Here is an 18,949-nt window from a genome sequence, read left to right on the forward strand (position 1 = left end):
TGGGAACATAACAGGAGTCATAGTAACGTGATTGAAGTAAATTCATTAGCTATTAAATTTATTCAAGTTATTATATGTAATGGTTAGAACATATAAATTTTTATTAAAATTTCTCAGCTTTCACTCAAAGCACTTCTTGAATAAAATCTTGTAAAGACATAACAGTAAAGTCACTAACATTGTCGATATAAAATTTATGACATATGTATTAATTCTGAAATTTTACATGGCAAAGCAAAATAAATAGAGCAATTTTTCGAGTTTTTGGAAATATGTTTAAAATTGAGTAATAGACACGAAAAACTTAATTAGGAAGAGTATTCAATTGTGGTTCTAGTATTTATTTATTTATGTTTAGATATTAGAGAAAATGTTTCGACGACATTCAATTATGGGAACAGAACAACATGTTATTCCAAAAGCAGAACACATGATGCTCATTTTCAGAATCGCATGATTTTTAAAACTATTTTGATATTGTCATTTAATTTCTGTAGAATGTTTTAGTAATTCTGATGGCAAATCTGACCTTATTAAAATTTTTTTAATTTGGGTATGTTGTTTTATTTTTTATAAAACATATGTCATTTTGATAAAAAATTTAATGTATTACTTTGAGTAACAATATTAATTTTTCTTAGTGCAAATTCTTCACCACAAAAGGGATTTTCTTAAAAGTCAGGATAACGGTAATTCTAATATTAAGAATTACATTGGAGGTAAAAAATAGTTAGTACTGTTCTTCGTTATAAAATCTTATTTTTTTACCAGAAAACTATTATTTTAAAGAAATTGATTTATACAATTATACAATGATTATTTATCTCTAACAGGAATAAAAAAGATTTTATAAAGGTACGTGCGCTTAGAAGTAAAGAATATAGTACAACTTTTGCCTGGAAATGTTTTTGCGTGAATGGCTTAATATGTGGTTTTTCTTAGTGTCACACTGGCAAACTAAGAAATAACTGGTTGGAATCATATGCGTTCGGTTGATAGCATTGCTACATAATTATACCAATATAATAGAAACAAATATACCTAATAAGTGGCCCTCGTGTAGTAAATGCTCGCAGCCTGCTATGATTATATATCCTATGCTTGCAATTTATAACTGATAATAATTTATATTAAGCCTTTGTAAAGATTAAATGCAGGCAATCCTACCTTTCCAATTAGTCTAACGAATAACACTGCGACCCTGTTATCAGCTGTAGTGTTCTTTAAGCACACACACACACACTAAACAAAGTTGTCAAACGCAAAATATACAATTAGAAAAGAAAGGAAAACATCGTGAAAAGCAAGCAGCTAAATTGTGTGCGAATTTTCGTGCGCTATTTGTTTTTCTTGACTTGAATTACTAATTAAACAGAGTTGGTGATCATATTACTAATGTGACAATAAGCTAATGATGTCAAACTTGCAAAATTTGTGTAAAATTACAAGAAAAGCGAGAAAGAATTGCGCAATAGTGTTTTAAGTGGAAATAACAAAAAAAAGAACAACGATAAAGAACAGCAACATCAACTACACAAAAGCAACAACAGGCAAGGAAGCACACCATCGTTGGAGGCACGCACTCTCAAGGCGTGTTTAATTGAAAAGCAGATTTTTAAGAAACATTTTTTACTTCAATCAGTGTTTTACATTAAAGTTGGGCAAAATTTGTCGGCCCTGTTTACTTAAAACACTGTGAATATTTCACAGGTGTGGTGTGTGGGCGGTATTGCGGCAGCGACTGAAGCAGGTGAAGTCACAGCTGCATACACACACACTTGGGTCAAAAACCGCTCTTTGTTGCTCAACAAGAACAATTGCTCCATTATGGAAGTAAAAGATGTGTTGCATCGTGAGGGGCGAGACGCGAAAAATTTACTTATCTACCAATTTCGCGACGATCAACTGCCAACCGATGGCTGCCAACCCGCTACGGGAAGTAAGTATTTGGTGTAAATGTGTGTTTTAAAATATTATTAATGCCTTTTAATTTTCTGCAAATGTTTACCAGAAACTTCACCTTTGTCGCTAAACGTACGCAAGCCGCCAGTTGCACCCTCGAAGTCACCCAACTCGCTCAAGAGCGCACTTTCGCCTATACATACTGCGAAAGTGCAAAAGACTGGGCCGCGTGTGCGTAGTGCTTCCACAGGCCGCGACAAAAAATCCGAGCTACAAGCACGTTACTGGGCGCTGTTGTTTGGCAATCTGCAGCGCGCTGTCAATGAAATCTATCAGACGGTAGAGTGCTGTGAGAACATATCATGGTGCCAGGAGGCGATTTTGGTGCTCGAAAACTATGTGCGCGATTTCAAAGCTCTCAGTGAGTGGTTCAAGGTTTCATGGGATTACGAGTCACGGCCTTTACAGCAGCGACCGCATTCGCTTGCATGGGAAGTTCGGAAAAGCAACCCGGCACCACGTGTACGTGCTAAAAGTTTAACCAGTCCCACTATGTCGGGCAAGTCAAGTCCTTCAGCATGTCTGTGCACGTCAGGAAAGTCATCACCCTGCTGTGGGGACTCGGCATCACCACGAAAAAGCTTGCGCGCATGTGATCCGCTACCAAAAGGTGCTATGCGCGTTAATGTGCGTGAGCTATTCGCCCCAAGTAAAGCTGGAACGGGTAGTGAACGTTCATCAGATGCGTCAGATTCAAAGAAGTGCATAGAGACTGAACCAGACGCCCATGTGGAGGCCGAGCCGATGGATTTGCCAAATAGGTGCCATCAGTATGCGCAGACTGATCTTGAAGATGATCATTTGACTTTGGCAGATGTAAGAATTAAGATGCAAAGAGAAGCCGAGGAACGACAGATGGCTGAGCATGCAGAGCAAGAACGTTTATGGCAAGAGGAAGAACTTGAAAGGCAACGCCAGTTGGAGCACCAACAGTGGCAACGCCAGCGCGAACTGGAGAAGGCAGAGCAACACTTGATTGAACAGCAGCAGCAGCAGTCTGTGGAGGAGCACAAAGTGACAAATGAACAGCTGCAGCAAGAAACACAGAAGAACTTAGTAGGTGCGTCAGCTGTCACTAGCAAACCGGATGTGCTTGTAGGAAATGGAAACGACTCTAGCGCCACGGATACTGATGATTCACATTTTGGCATTCATCGAGAGCCAACGGCATTAGAGATGACTGTGCAAAGGCTGAATCAGATGGAGAACGATATTCTGCTCAAAGATGCTAATAAAATGCCAACTCCACCAACAGCTGAACTTAAAAAGGTAGAGCCCATAGCTGACATAAAACCTACTGCCCCCGCTGCCGTGCCAGATGCTGCGAAGAAAGCAGCCGCACCAGCGCCCGCGCCAGCTCCAAATGGTCCTCTAAAGTATTCCAGTGTGTTGAATCGTCCTGCCGCTGCGCGCGCTGCAACTGTGAATGCATCAAAGCCATCAATTGTGGCACGTCCTTTAGCCACTGTTTCGGCAGTTAATAAGCCAGTGCCATCACAAGCGCAGAAGTCTGCGTTCAACACCAGCTTACGCCGCTCTGCCACTCCTGCCGCGTTGGGAAAAACTTCAGCTACGCGTTTATCAGCCAGTGGAACAGGCTCCGGTCCCGGAGTTGGCGGACGCTACATGACGCCACGTCCATCCAGTAAGACCGACAATTATGGACCCCCAACACATGTCGCTTCACGCTTGTCAGCGCGTTCGCGCACTATGATTGAAATGCAGCCAAAGGAGCAAAAGTCACGCGCTGAACGTCCACAACAGCCACAACGTTATGCACATACGGCGGCGTCCTCGAGAAAATCCTCGCGCGAAGATATTGGCAGCTCAAGCTCAACGCTGAAAGCGAGCACAGAACTTATATCGTCCTCAAGAAATAGCCTATCGCAGGCCGCTGCCGGTGTTGTTCACATAGACGAACGTCGTTCGGAGCCGAAACAGTTGCCGTCCGAAGCTAACGATGGTTGGTTTACAGTGAAAAATCGGCGTCGCTCCAGCATGCATTGGGCCAATCGCTTCAATCAGCCAACAGGATATGCCAGTCTTCCAACATTAGCGCTCTTCAACGAACAGTTAGCCGAGAAGGAAGAACACCAACGCCACAAAAACATAGCACCAAAGAAGGAGCCAACGCCAGAAAATAACAACGCTACCAACTCCACACCACCAACGGCGAAACAAGCGAAAGCACTCAAAGCGCAAAAGAGCGCAGAAAAACCGTTGAAAAGTGTGACGCGCCCGGAAATAAAAAATGCCAAGGCAAAAGTTAATTCACTGCCTGTACCGCGCAAAAATGCCACTGCCACATCACACGCGCCCGCAACGCAGCGTAGTGGAGGCAGCGCTAATGGCGCCAATTCGGCGCGCGCCTCTCATGTGCCAACACGCGAGGCGATTATTAAGCGGCAGAAGTCTGATTTGACGGGTCTGAAGATGACTTCATTGCATAAGGAATATATGCGGAGCGAGAAGTACGCGCAACGCAAGCAAAATGGACGTGCAGGTTCGCTAGAGAGCTCAGCCGCCGACTCGACCGAGACAGTTGTGGACGGTAAGTGAAAATGTGGTTATGGTGTGAGTTATGCCATCATTAAATGTTTTCCATATTACAGCAAGTGATGAACTGGCCAGCAACGACAATGCCGCTGACATCCCCGAATCCACTGATCAAAACAAAATTGACATAAAAATACAAACCAATCGTGACTTTTCCAAAACCATTGGTGATCTCTACGAGAGTATTGCCCAAACTGCCAAGGCCTCCACATTCGGCAGCAATAATATCGGCATTGCCAGTGGCGCTGGCAAACTTTCAAGCTGCGATGAGAGTGAGGAGACTTTTGCCAGTGAAACAGATTGTGACGAAGATCAGCGCATGCTGGTGGAGGAGCAAGAATCATTGGAGCGACAGATACGAGAATTGGAAAACACCGAAATCGATGTTGATACCGAAACAGATGAGACTGATGGTGAGGTGGCATTGGAGCATGATCACGATTGCAACGAAGCGGCAGATCAATTGCTCGATGACGCCTCATCGATTGCCTTGCTGTCAGCCGGTGAAGATGGCATGGATCCGAATCTCAGCTTGGAAATGCGCTATCATGCTTTACTTTCGGAAATGTCGCGCGTTGAACGTGAGGAGGCATTGGCCACGCTGCAGGCGTATGTGGCGCGCCATCCTGGACGCGCACAGGAGCTGCATCAGAAGCTGTCCTCGCCGTCGCGCCGACGTTCACTGCACGAAACACTCAAAAAATATCAGGCAAAGCATGCGCGTGCGCAACAAAAACGTGAGCAGGTGCAAAAGGAGAAAACCATTAAAATACAACAGCTGCTCGCGCGCGTAGAAGATGTGAAGGCGGCCAAGCGCCAGCTTATCGAGGACAAACGGCTAAAAATGGAGGATAAAATGCAGCGCGCCGCAGAGAACCGCGAACAATATTTACGGCAAATAGTGGAGAAAGCGCACGATGAGGACAAGAAATTAAAGGAGATAAATTTCATCAAAAATATCGAAGCGCAAAATAAGCGCTTGGATTTACTCGAATCGTCTAAAGATGCTGAGGGTCGGCTACAAGATTTGGAGCAGGAGCGGCAAAAGCGCTTGGAAGAGAAAGCTGCGCGCGAGGCAGCAGTGGAGCGACGACGCCAAGAGTTGGAAAAAGAGCGCCAACGTAAGTTGGAAAAAATGAATGAGACGCGTTTGGAAAAAGAGCAACGTATTGGTAAAATGCAGGAGCAAAAAGAGCGCCAGCGCCAGGCATTGGCACGCGAGAAGGCGCGCGACCGTGAAGAGCGTTTGTTGGCACGTCAAACACAACAACAACAGACCACTGAGGAGCTGCAGCGTAAGATATTGCAAAAGCAGCAGGATTCGGCGCGCCGTCATGAGGAGAACATCGAGCATATACGCCAACGCGCGCTCGAACTGACACTGCCCACGCGCAACACGGACGAGAATGGTGTGCAGCGCGATGAAAACGGCGAAATAGTGACGGAAGATGGCGACTTGTCGTCGACCGTGTCAGATGTGGGTAGTCGCGAGCACACACGCGGTTACAAAAAGAAAATCAAAAAGTTGAAGCAGCGCATGGCACAGAGGTGAGTCTGGAGAATAATAATTTTGGTTTTTCATTTTTTTTTTTTTTTTTCAAATTATTGTCAGTGCCGAGGAGTACATGAAGGAACAACAACCGGTGCCATTGCATATGAAACGTGAAAGTCAAGTGCCGAAATATTTGAATCTCGTGAGCAAAGGTGGTGGCGCTCAAGGCTTGGAACGCGCTGTCAGCCAGCTGCTGCGACTTATGAGTAAAGCGCAAGTATTCGATTTTCAGTGCTTCCTGCTGATGGATGGGCTGGGTGTTATCACCACGAATGTGATAAGCAAAAGTATGCAGGAGAACAATGACATTCCAAAGAGGTATGACAACATGAAACTGGCATTACTTGTACTTTTTCTTTTTTTTTTAATAATTCCGGTATATTTGCAGAGCTGTTGTGCTCGCTGTGCAATTGTACCGCAATGCTTGCACGCTTTGTCCGCAAATCGCGCGTCATGCCATACTTGGAAATACATTGAGCGCGCTATTCGATGTGCTATTCCAGAGTTTGCAGGTGAGTTACAAATAATTTCTTTTTATTTTATTGTGTTCAAGGAACGCTTTGTTTTCTATAGAAATCTGTGTTTGCAGCGAATGTTTTCGTAGAGGGGCAAATAGGATCAGGCAGGTAGTGCCGAATCTGAGTCGTAAAACGCTTCAAGGCAATGAAAAATCTAATTACGCCATACAGCCATGCTCTCTTGATACAGAGTGTTTGCGTACATCGGCAATACACAAGAAACTCAAATATCCTTCTCAAATAGCCTTTAAATGGTACTGTTGCGAAAGGAAAAGTAAGCTACTTAGCCTAAACGGTGTGGTAATACCAATGGTTGTACGGGTTGGGCTAAGGCCTTTAGGCACTGCGACTACATTGATTTATTGTGCGCTCCTAAGTGCTTAATTTGAATTATTTGGTATTGCGAGGAATCGATCCAGCCCCTTAGGAGGAGCGAGCATTTGCAAGTCTTCATCCTCTAGTAGGTACCAGCCCAGGATTCTGTGCCCCCTGTGTTCTAAAGCTTCACAACTGGTGATTGAGTGTTCCATTGATTTCTCCTCATCACAGCAGAATCTGCATAAACTAGTGCTAGATAATCCTATTGTGAGCTGTAAATGCTCCACTGAGTAATCTGAGCCGCCTTTTGTTCTGAGTTAGAGTAGATTTTGCGCTGTTGGTATTAAAGGTTAGGAACTTTTTGTAGTGATTAAGGCCGTTTGTGTCGTTCCAGTATTCTCTGGATTTTATTTGGATAAATTTTTTTGGTTTCCTGTTTTAGATTGTTTTGGTTAAAGCCGAAAAATGGGGTTGGTTCAATAAATGGCGCTTCCGCCCTTTTTTTTTTAGCATAAGAGGCTGCCTTCCCGTTTCCTTCGTGTCCCTCATGCTATGGTACCGAAATCAGGGAGATCTGATTAAGAGTCGCCAGTTTGCTGAGTGCCTTGTCGCTCTCTATAAGGATTTTCGAATTAAACGTAAAGCTGTTTCAGGCTTTGAGGACCGTTTGGCTGTCCGAAAGTATTTTAAATTTTACTTTTTCGAACCCTCTTTTGGATGCGATTTCCACTGTTTCCATCATGGCGAAATCTCCGTATGGAAAATTTTTGAATCTGTTCTCAGTGTTAAAGATTTGTGTGCTCTAGACCCACTATTCCTGCTCCTAAGCCCCCGGAGCGTTTTGAATCCATCAGTGGAGCCAGCATCCTCAATTCTCAAATGCAAAAATATTTCGCTTCATTGTAGACAAGCACGAAGTTCGGCTGGAATTTGCGCATTCCCACCCGGTTCTACAATGACTCGGGTTTTTGCCGACCAAGTGCTGCCGCCCCAGTAAGTTAGCCCTGTCTAGTGTACCGTACTTTACTGAAATTCGCAAATTGAAGATCGAACCCAGAAGGCTATTTTTGCTCTATAAGCCTTTAAAGTATTCTACCTATACTTGATACCCGAGAACTACGAATAATTTAGAGAAAAATTCATCAATTTCGATTTCCTATGGTTCAAGTCTTATTTGATATTTTCCTACCAATTATTGGGCCACTGACCCTAAAAAATATCAAGGAGTTGGTCACCATTTCTTGGGGCGTACAATTGGACCCTTTTTCAGCATTTTTCGTAACATTTTGGTGCATTTCTGGGGTTATGATGTTGATTTCCTCACAAATATTGGCCTTCAGAGAGTCAAGGGTTTGAGTTTTATTAATTTAGACCTTTCTTCTTAAGTAGCGCCACAGGAAAAAATCCGTCGCAGTAAATTCGAGCGAGCGACATCATCTGCCGCACGGTATGGGATATTGCGCCGTCTTGTTGGAACCAATAATCTTCCAACTGGTTTTTCTCGAATAATAATAATAACAAAAAGCGTATGTTAAATAAAAACGCCTGTTATTTCCATCCTTTGGAAGGTGTGTGGCCGAGCTTCTTGTCCTAGACTTTTATGCCGCCTCTTTACGGCAGTTGGTTTTTTGATTTTTGGTCGAAATAAACCCAGAGACTTGACATGACTTGTCGAGAGGCGATCGTTATTAGAAAAAGACTTTTTCTATCACTTGGTGTTTCGTCTTCAATTAATAGCTGTAAAAATTCGAAGATTAAGGACCGATATCGGTCACTATTGACAGTTATGATACGACCTTCGTCATTCTCGAGAAAGAATGGCCCGTAATGTTCATAGAACACACACAACACCGAGCTGTGAACCCCCCAGAACAGACAATTTTTTTGGGAGAGTGCGTTGAGAGTGACATGTGCTTCATCCCTCAGGATGAACCGACTTCCAAGCGATGTGACTTATGCGATAAGAGGTCGCGGAGTTCTCACGAACATCTTTTCAGAAATAGTTCCCATGTTCTCCAAATTCCGCGATGGTTGTTACACAATTTGAACATTCCCGCACGGTAGATTTTGGGTTCACTGAAGTCGATGGGAGATTGCGGTATTTGCGCCGGTATACACGTTGAGTTAAGATACTATATTCGAAGAGTTTTTTTTCCAAATTAAATTTCACGATTCCTGCACGTTCTCCAGCCGTATACTGTCCCATCGTTACAATTTTATTCCACAAATTTATCTAAAATGCCATAGAAGGAGCAAGTGAAGCAACAACTGTAAAAATTGTTTAAAGTTCTCATGCGCAAAGTATAGTTGTATAATTTAATACCAATAGACCTATTCTTAACTGATAGCACATTTGAATGACATCTCAATGTGACCATCTCATGGTGACAAGAATCCAGAAGGTGTGACCAAGATCAGACCAATAACCGGTTCTCAGCGAATTTGAGAGAATCAGCTGATAGGCTGACGCCACCAGGGTCATGACAGCGGGTTGTTTACGAAAAAACTGAGATTGTGTTGGTGCGAAAAAAATCAACGCAGCCTTCGCTCATGTTCTTCGTTGCCATCGAACAACGACTGATTGGACGAGTGTGTGAATACGTGTGAAATGAGCGGCCAGAATTCTGCTGCCGAGTACCCGATGACGTGGCAGTCGAAGTTTACTCGCTCAATTCCGTTTTTCACCATACACGAAGGCCAAACCTGGTAATCACATAATCCTTGGTTCCAATTGCTGAATTGGTTGTTGACGAAACACTTTTGGGAAACGAAAATTTTAGATAAATGCACTTTCCTTGTTCCACACTCGCCATTCGCTTTTCTAAAAAAAAACACGCAGACGGCTTTGTTTTTGTGCTTTGCTTTCTTTGTGACCTGGCTCTTTAAATTAAGATGGTTTGAGCTTTTATAGGAATACCAAAATAAGAATTTTGAAAAAATTGCAATTGTGACTGCGGTGAATTTTTGGTTGCGGATAGTAATTGAGGATGATAGAAATCTTTTCACCATGCGTAAGTTTTTCGCCACTAGTAAGCAGGCATTTTCCTGCAGGGTAAGTGCTAAAAGAGCAAACGCTAGCGGGAGCAAAAAGACAAAATAGAAAAACACCAGGCGCAGTCAAAGGAGTGAGCGAAGTTTACTCGAATGCCTTTATGATAGAGGTGGAAACGTTTGCCTGCCAGCGAGTCGTAATGACGTTGAGAATGTTGCTGGTAACACTGGCACACTGTGAATGGTTGTTTTTGTTGGATGACTGTGAGGTTTGCTATTAAAGCACTATGCTACTGATGCTGTTTTCGAGACTGACATCTGATGACTGTGTGAATCCTTGCGTGATTTATGTCCGTGCAGACAAATGGTTGGCACCAATCAAAAGTTGAGTGAAGGAAAAATAGTAATGATTATAAAGGCGCACACAATTGCTACTTCAATAAAATAAGCAAAAAAGTTAATAAGAAAAATAAGCTTGTGCATGTGCATACATTTAAATATGCGCATTAGGGTGGCTCACCAGAAAAAGTGAATGTTTTTCTACCTGATTTATAAAATATATTTTTTATTGCAAGACCTCCGTCAAAATATTTTGAAATAATATTAAGACTCAAGTCAGATTTCAAAATACCTAGATTTTTAAAAATAAAAAATCATCTCAAATGATAGACGAGTTTAACCTTAAAAGGCCGGCATATAAGAAAAATTGCACCTAAGGTTTGTTGATATTTGCGAAAATTTTGGGACGTCTTTTCCTTCTCCTTAGCATCACAGTCCTTGGTGAAGGCAGTTTTGTTAGTTAACACAGTTTTGTTAGTTAACACAGCCATTCATCCAAAAATGCGCCTCGTCACTAAAGCTGATTTTTCGCCCAAAACTGGGGTTCTCTTCCAAACGATTCGAAGCCCAGTCAGCGAACAAACGGCGTTGTCTATGGTCATCAACTTTGAGCTGCTGGGTCAGTTGGATCTTGTACGGGTGTAGGCCCAAGCCCCGACGCAAAATTCGCGAAGTTGAAGTCTGCGAAAGGCCAAGTTCTTGTGCACGGCGAGGAATAGACTGCCTCAGGTTCTGCTGTACACTTTCACGGACCGCGGCAATGTTCTCGGCTGATCTTGCGTTCCTTGAACGTACGGGTGTTGGCTGATTGTTTACTGACCCGGTCGTCTCAAATTTGGCCACCAAACGTTGAAGAGTCGACTTTGAAGGGCCACCACGTGTACCGAAAAATGGGCGCAATGCGCGCAACGTTTGCGTTAATGAACACTCATTTTGATAATAAAGTTTTATCATTTGAACGTCCTGTTCAATCGTGTAACTTGCCATGATGATTTGGCATAAACAACTGAATAATAAACAAAAGATTTGACAGTTGTCACCAAAACAAAATGGCTGCCACAGGGCGCCAAAATCCACCCGCGCCAATTGAAAAACCCTTTATTTCTGGGCGTATTCTCTTCTTCGGCCTCCAACAGGGCCTTGGGCATTCTAAACACGTGTCCGAGCCATCTTATCCTCTGAGATTTTATAAATCCTATCACAGTTTCAAGAATTTTGCGATGTGAATAAGCTAATTTTAAAATAAAAAGCGTGAGAAATTACCTTTCCAGTGATATCTTAAAGGACTCAATAGGTCCGGATTTGATTGACTTATTCAAGCTTTTCTTAAACCTATCTCAAAAGAAAAGGTAAAACTAACATAAAAAATCTCATCATTTTGATTCCGTTGATACAATTTTTAAACATTTTTATGCAAACCTCTTAAGATTAAGCTTTTAAGCTCTTCTACCATTTGATTTACGTTTTGTGGATTTTTTTTTAACTAATTTAATTTATAAAAAACTCGACTTTCGGAGGTACTTATAAATCGATCCAGTTTACATACAAGGTGAAGTCAAAATAAGCAAGACTGTGTTAAAATAGAAACGACAGGCGCTTTGTTCTGATAACTTCAAGTTTATTTATTCAAAATAGTCCCCTCTGGTCTCGATACACTGTTTTGCGCGATATAAAAACTTTTCGAAAGAGTGTTTCAGGTCATTGACCAGAATCTCCTTCAGGTCGTCGCAACGGACGCAAAACGTTTCCCTTTCATGGCCAAATGCAATTTTCCGAATAGATAGAAGTCACAGGAAGACGTATCAGGCGAATACGGTGAGTGATTGATGGTTAAAATGCGATGACTAGTGAAAAAATCAATCACATGAGTGGAACGATGCAATAAGCGCTAGCTTCCTCCTTCGCGGTATTCAAGGCGAATTCGACAAATGTGATGCAACAAACGCTTTAAAAGGCCAAGATACAAAATTGCATTGACGGTTTGGCCCGTTGGCACGAACTCCTTGTGGACAATTCCCTTGGAATCGTAAAAGTAAATGAGCATCGACTTGATTTTTGACTTCTCCAAACGCGGTTTCTTGGGTGGTGGCTCGTCAGGGGCCTTCCATTCGGCACTTTCACGCTTAGTTTCAAGTTCATGTTGGAAAGACCAGGTTTCATCCCCCGTTACAATGTTGTAAGTGAAGTTCTCGCCTTTTCTCGCCTCTTTAAAGAGTTCTTTCGAATGTTGAATTCTGAGCAATTTTTGGTCCTCAGTGAACTTGTGGGGAATGAAACGTGCGCATACCTTTTGTAAGCCCAAATTATCAGTCAAAATGCGATAAATCGATGTTTTAGAGATATTAAATTCTGATTCCATGAATTACAACGATGATTTCGGTTTATTTTTCGATGGAGTTTTCGGTGATTAGTGATTTTGTTGATTGTCAATTATGTCTTCACAACCATCTCTGAAACGTGTAAACCACTAAACCACTCATGAACTTTGGCACGAGGTAGACAATCATCGCCGTCAACTTTTTTCATCAATTCGAATGTTTCGGTAAACATTTTACCGATTTTAAAAGAAAATTTAATATTAGGTCTTTGTTCGAAACCCATTTTTGTACCGATGACACAAACAAACTGACACTTTAGACGCAATAACTTTGCTTCTGAACCGAATGCCACCAAGTTTCACTGGAAGTCAGTTAGGGATATAACTTCCACCGCACCAAGTCATTAAAAAAATGGCGCCATCAAAAATATTTTTATGACGGCAGTCTCATTTACTTTGGACTTCACCTTGTATATCCCAATATTATTCCGAAATATTTTTGTGGAATTCTTAAAATATAATGAATTTTATAATTCCGATGAAAGAATAATATTAATTTTTTTTGTGTGAGAGTGTTGCACCCTAATGTGTATACTTCATACAATCTATTATACTTCACTTACAGTAGCGGCCATAAAAAACCGATCTAGCTGGCTTAAGATTTAGAACGTCGCCTACTTTTTTTAATATATGTAAATAAAATTTTGATTGCAGCGGCCAAAAGTTTTAAAAGCAAAATTTTGCTCCGACGAAAAGGAAAATAGCCTGCAAATAAGGAAATGGTTGAGTTATGAGTGCAGCGCGTGTGCGAAGCGGGTCATTGTCTGAAAAGTTTGTTTGTTGAGTTTGTAAAATAAAATTAATTTAAAACGCCAAAGGCAATCGAAGAGAGTTAATTATTCATTGACGTTATGACTGATTCATGAGCTCCAAAGGAAGATTTAAAAATGTAGATCTCAAAAGTTGGGTGATTGTTTCAAGACTTCTTGTGTGCTATGTGGTTTCGTACTGTTTAAATTAAAATGTTTCCCTATTAAAAGCACCAATTTCGGGTCAAAGATAAGTTAGTCAGTAGTCTTCTTCTTCTTGTTTGGTGCGATAACTTTCCTCTTCCTCTCCTACTATCAGCTGCTATTGGATCGAATACTTCCAGAGTCGGAGCGTTTGTATTCATTCGGACGATATGAACTAGCCAACGAAGCCCCTGGGTCTTTATTCGTTGCACTATGTCTATTTCGTCGTAGAGCTCATGCAGCTCACTTAGTCAGCCTTCACAATCTATATTAGTACGAGGGCTACTTCAAATATTATGCGCCAATGCAACATTAAATGTTGCTAATTGAAATCTGGTGCCTCCAATTCAAAGTTTGACATTTATTTAGTGTAAATATAGTCAGAACGTTACATTGGGTTGAAAAATGTGTCTCACCCAAAAAAATAGATCTACAGTCTTGGACACATAAATAGCACACCTAGTCTTTGTATGCAAAAAATTAATTAATTTTTAATTAAATACTTAGCAACATAAAAAGGCACAGTTTTGGGTTAAAAATGATTAATTTCTATATTAAGGAAAATATTAAAACAATATAAACTGCAATTTTCCTTTAATTGAAGAAAATATTGATAATATGCTAAGCAATGGGGCGACATTTGCAAATACTATAAATAAAGTTAAACTATTCATAAAAATATAAAAATATATAAAAAAAGTATATAAAAAAATAAAAGAATATAAAAAAATAAAATAAAAAAATAAAAAAACATTAAGAAATATAAAAAATATAAAAATAATAATAAAAACAAAAATAAAAAAAAAATACTAAAAAACTGCATTTCCAGAATTTTTCTAAAATGTTCGAAATTTTGATGAAAATGTGTTAATTTTTTTTTCAAACTTTGAGTTACATGGTATGAACTATAGTTTTATATATATTTTTTTTTAATTAAAAGAAAAAATAAATAAAATTAAAAAATTAAAATTAAAATAAAAAGAAAACATAAATTGAAAAAAGATAAAAAAATTAAAAAAAGTTAAATAATTCTACAAAGACAAAAAAATTAAAAAAAAGATACAAAAAATTAAAAACGCAATTAAAAAAAATCAAAACTGCATAAAACTGGTCAAAATTTGTTGATTTTTTTAATTTGGTACAAAGTTTGAAACTTTGAGTTATATGATATGAACTATATTTTCATTAAAAAAAAATATAAAAAAAAATTTAAAGAAAGATTAAAAAATTAAAAACTAAAATTTTTTTCAAGTCTCTCCAACAATTGACAATCTTTCAGTACTCTCGGACCTGAAAATCGAATCTCTCATTAAATTCTCGAAACGAATTAATATCTTGGACCAAAATCTAAAAATCTCGGTTAGGTGGGGAAATCATATAATATAAGGAGCTCTAGGGGCAACACAACGGACCCAACTTGCGGTCTATGTGGCACTACGATGCGGGGTCACCCTTAAACCAACCAACCAACCAAGTAAAAATTAAAAAGATATTAAATAAAAATTAAAAAAAAAAATAAATAAAATATATAAAAAAATATAAAAAATAAATAAAAAAATATAAAAAAATTAAATAAAAAATATAAAAAAATTCATAAAATATATACTAAATAAATAAAATAATAAATAGAATACATAAAAACTTAAATAAAAAATATACAAAATTAAATACAAAAAATAAATAAAAAATATTAAAAAAAAATACAAAATTAAATAAAGTATATAAAAAAATTTAATAAAAAATATAAAAAAAGACAAACCAGACAAATCTGGCCATCCTACAATCTGAAACAGACAAAAACCCTTATAAGTCTTTCGAAACACGTACACGAAGGCATATAATATCTCTTATCACCGGCCACTGCCTTTTGGGCACTCATGCACGTCGGCTCGGGGTTCCTCAGAACGACCTGTGCAGATATTGCGAGGACGAAGATGAGGAAGTATCGAGCAGGCATTTGCTGTGCACTTATCCCGGCCTAGCCAGAAGTCGAGTCGCTCTTCTAGGCTCTCCAACAATTGACAATCTTTCAGTACTCTCGAACCTGAAAATCGAATCTCTCATTAAATTCTCAAAACGAATTAATATCTTTGACCAAAATCTATAATAAAAATATCGGTTAGGTGGGGAAATCATATAATACAATATAATGAGCTCTAGGGCAACACAACGGACCCAACTTGCGGTCTATGTGGCACTCCGATGCGGAGTGAAAAATCAAAACTGCATGTCCAGAGTTTTTCTAAAATGTTCGAAATTTCTATAAAAATTTATTGAATTTTTTTAATTTGGTACAAAATTTGAAATTTGGAGTGATATGGTTTTTTATGTATGAACTATAAATTTTATAAACAAATAAAATAAAATGGTTTGAAAAAATTATAAAAAATTTAAAAAAAAATTATAAAAAAAATAAAAAAATAATAAAACTTTTTTTTTAATAATAAAAAATTTTTTAAAATTAAAATCAAATAAAAAAATTAAAAGAATAATAAATATTTTTTTTAAATAATAAAAAAATATATATAATTATAAAAGTAAAAACAAATAAAAAAAATTTGAAGAAAAACAAAAATGTTTTTTATTAAAAAAATGTCTACAAAAAATATAAAAAAATATATAAATATATATAAATAAATAAATATATATAAATAAATAAATATATATAAATAAATAAATATATATATATAAATAAATGAAAAACAAAAAAAAAATTTAAAAACAATTAAAAAAATTTGTTTTTAATTAAAAAAAATAATGTAGTCATGTATGTGCGGCAATATGACGCGTTCCTATTATTTTGACCAGCACTGTATATGTAAACTGAACAAAATGCGAAAAATTCGTATTCGCCATAATCAGTTAAAGTGTTAAAACAACTATACCAAAATAAAGTAAAGAAAAATAAACGTTATTGGCCTTATTTATATTCTTTTGCAAGAGATTTAATAAGCCGAAATTTCAGAGTGCGGAAAAAATAATGCAAATAATTGATCACCCTAGTATTTTGCGGACTTTATTGCTTTTCTTATCTCTTTGTATGTGCTTTTGATTTCTTTTTAATTCTACTTAGATTTGTCTACTACGCTGTTGGATACTTTCAGCAATCCGCGCCATGGCTGCCAACTGTTATTCTTTTTTTGACATTTTCCTCTTTAATTTTTCTCCTTATCGTTCTTTTCCTATTTTTTATTAATTTGCTGCTCACAGATCCGCTTTAATGTCAATATGATGAAGGCGATAATCCGTATTGTTTTCCGTTCCTGCTTTATACTTCTTGTCATTATGTTCCTTGCATCGATTTGTTACTTTTTTATTTATTCTTTTAATATTTTCTCCTTTCATTTTATTTGCAGCTTCCCGAAGAAAAATCACCGCAACATCCTGTCGAGTTATCCACTGAATTAATGCTCGCCTGCACGGTAGCCATGTCACCGTCCTACACGAAGAAGCATACCCACCCCAAAGTATTGGAACGCCTACCGGATTTGATAAGGTAAGTCAACAATCAGTGCGTGAGCGAGTATGCACGGGTGTGTGTGTGTTTGTGTGAAATTATGAATAAGTACTTATTCATATTTGTGTGATAGCCTAAGAGCGGCTCTTAACTCTCGCATGAATCGTCGCAAATTACAGGGTGTTGTTCGCAGGGGAAATACCTTCGAACTTCGAAACATCGTATACACTGCTCGCTCAGACACTGTGCGCGAGCGAAAGAAATGACTATAGTGCGATGAGAAATGGCGCTCAGTGCGGCTGTGCACAACTTTGTCTTTGACGCCACGCTGGGTAGTGCGAAGAGCGAGTTCGAAAAAAGGTGTGGCCTAGCGTTGGTATTTAGTTTTTTTTTGCTGCTGCCACCTGCAACCGCATGCCACGCGCAACGTAATGCGCGTCTATTAATACGCGTGTGTGTGCGCCGCGTGAAAGGGATAAGTGTTTTGCTGTTTGTGGCAAACGATTTTCTATTTGTTGTTGTTGGTGCTTTTTCTGCTTCAGCTGCGGTACGCCCGTGTAAATAAGTGCGGCAGGTATACACTTGCAGCTCGCAGTTCGCAGCATTCAACGCGGCTACTTTTTTGTCGGCTGCAGGGCGCGGAGCGTCACCGCCACTGGTGTAGGTGGACACTACAATCCTTATAGCCGCTGCGCGCGTAACGGCATTACCACAGTATTAATGCCGCGCGGTGCTTATTTCACTCGCTACTAACTGCTCAACGCTGCAGCTGTGTGGCTGCCAGCCGCGTACATATGCTAAATTTTACTGCTGAGGGGATATTAAATGTTTTTTTCTTTCTTCTTTTTGCTTATTGCGCGACATCGTGTGATTTTTTTCTTCGATTTTTTGTCGTTTTTGCAGTTTTATATATTTTTGTTTTTGTTGTTGTTGCCGCTGTTGTTTGCATGTTTTCATGCAAATTTCAGCACTTTCGCATCGTAGGCTGACTTAAATACGTTCATGCCGCCACTGCCGCTGACGATCTACCTGGTGGCTGACTGGCAGCGTTTGTTGGCGGCGAAGTGGGCGCATTGGGGGCTTGCCCAATCGTCCTATTTGTGCTTTTATTGTCTGCCTGGCAGTTGTTGCCATTTTGCTTGTTTGTGTTACGCCATTCTGCATTTTATTACAATCATTGTTTTTGTTGTTGGTTGGTTGTTTGCGGCGTTGTTTTTGTTGTTACGCCCTCACATACCGTACCATATCGTACCCGCTTGTTTATACGGCGTAATTTTTTGGAGCATTTACTGATAATTTCGCATAGCTGCTGAAATCTTAAAGCTTTGCTCGCTTTAATGGAACACATTTTCGATATTAAAGAGCTGCCATTGAGCAACTAAAGTTTGATAAACATATAAACTGTGCATGCATGTATGTGTACATAGTAACTGTTTAATTTTATTTATCATATTCAAACTTGATTTGCTTTAATCTTAAATTATATGTACAACCCAAAATAATTTGGGTTAATACTGCAAAATTTTCACAGTTGGATTTTACTACGAAATGCATAGCTGCATGGCATCGCTCGCATAGCCGTTTCGAATTTTCGAGAGTTTTAGTAATTTAAAGTCTGGAAAATGACGGGTAAGAAAGTTTTCAGCTGAAATTTTAAAAGGCACAATCGGATTTATTTAGAGCGAAAAGTTTCAAATACAAAAATTTCTACAATTTAACACACAGTCCGTTTAATAACTATAGCACAAATTTCTGTAATTTTTTTGTTTATTATTTTATTTGAATACTTTTTTTTAAATATTTTTTTTGTTTATTATTTAATTTTAATACTTTTTTTATTAAATTTATTTGTTTATGATTTAATTTTAATAATTTTTTTGTATTAAATTTATTTGTTTATTACTTAATTTTAATAATTTTTTTAAT

At 38.8% G+C, this 18,949-nt stretch overlaps 1 protein-coding gene across 1 annotated transcript; it reads left to right on the top strand.

Annotated features, from left to right (window-relative positions):
* Nucleotides 1-1,292: 1,292 nt before the first annotated feature.
* Nucleotides 1,293-17,776, top strand: LOC129248935 (calponin homology domain-containing protein DDB_G0272472). The gene is made up of 7 exons (XM_054888548.1): nucleotides 1,293-1,939; nucleotides 2,012-4,513; nucleotides 4,575-6,066; nucleotides 6,131-6,388; nucleotides 6,459-6,582; nucleotides 16,923-17,062; nucleotides 17,659-17,776. Exons 1-7 carry the CDS (start codon nucleotides 1,828-1,830, stop codon nucleotides 17,774-17,776), a joined length of 4,746 nt encoding a protein of 1,581 aa, XP_054744523.1. The 5' UTR covers nucleotides 1,293-1,827.
* The last annotated feature ends 1,173 nt before the right edge of the window (nucleotides 17,777-18,949 follow it).

Source organism: Anastrepha obliqua, chromosome 5 (assembly GCF_027943255.1).
Source record: "Anastrepha obliqua isolate idAnaObli1 chromosome 5, idAnaObli1_1.0, whole genome shotgun sequence".
NCBI classification, from domain to species: domain Eukaryota; kingdom Metazoa; phylum Arthropoda; class Insecta; order Diptera; family Tephritidae; genus Anastrepha; species Anastrepha obliqua.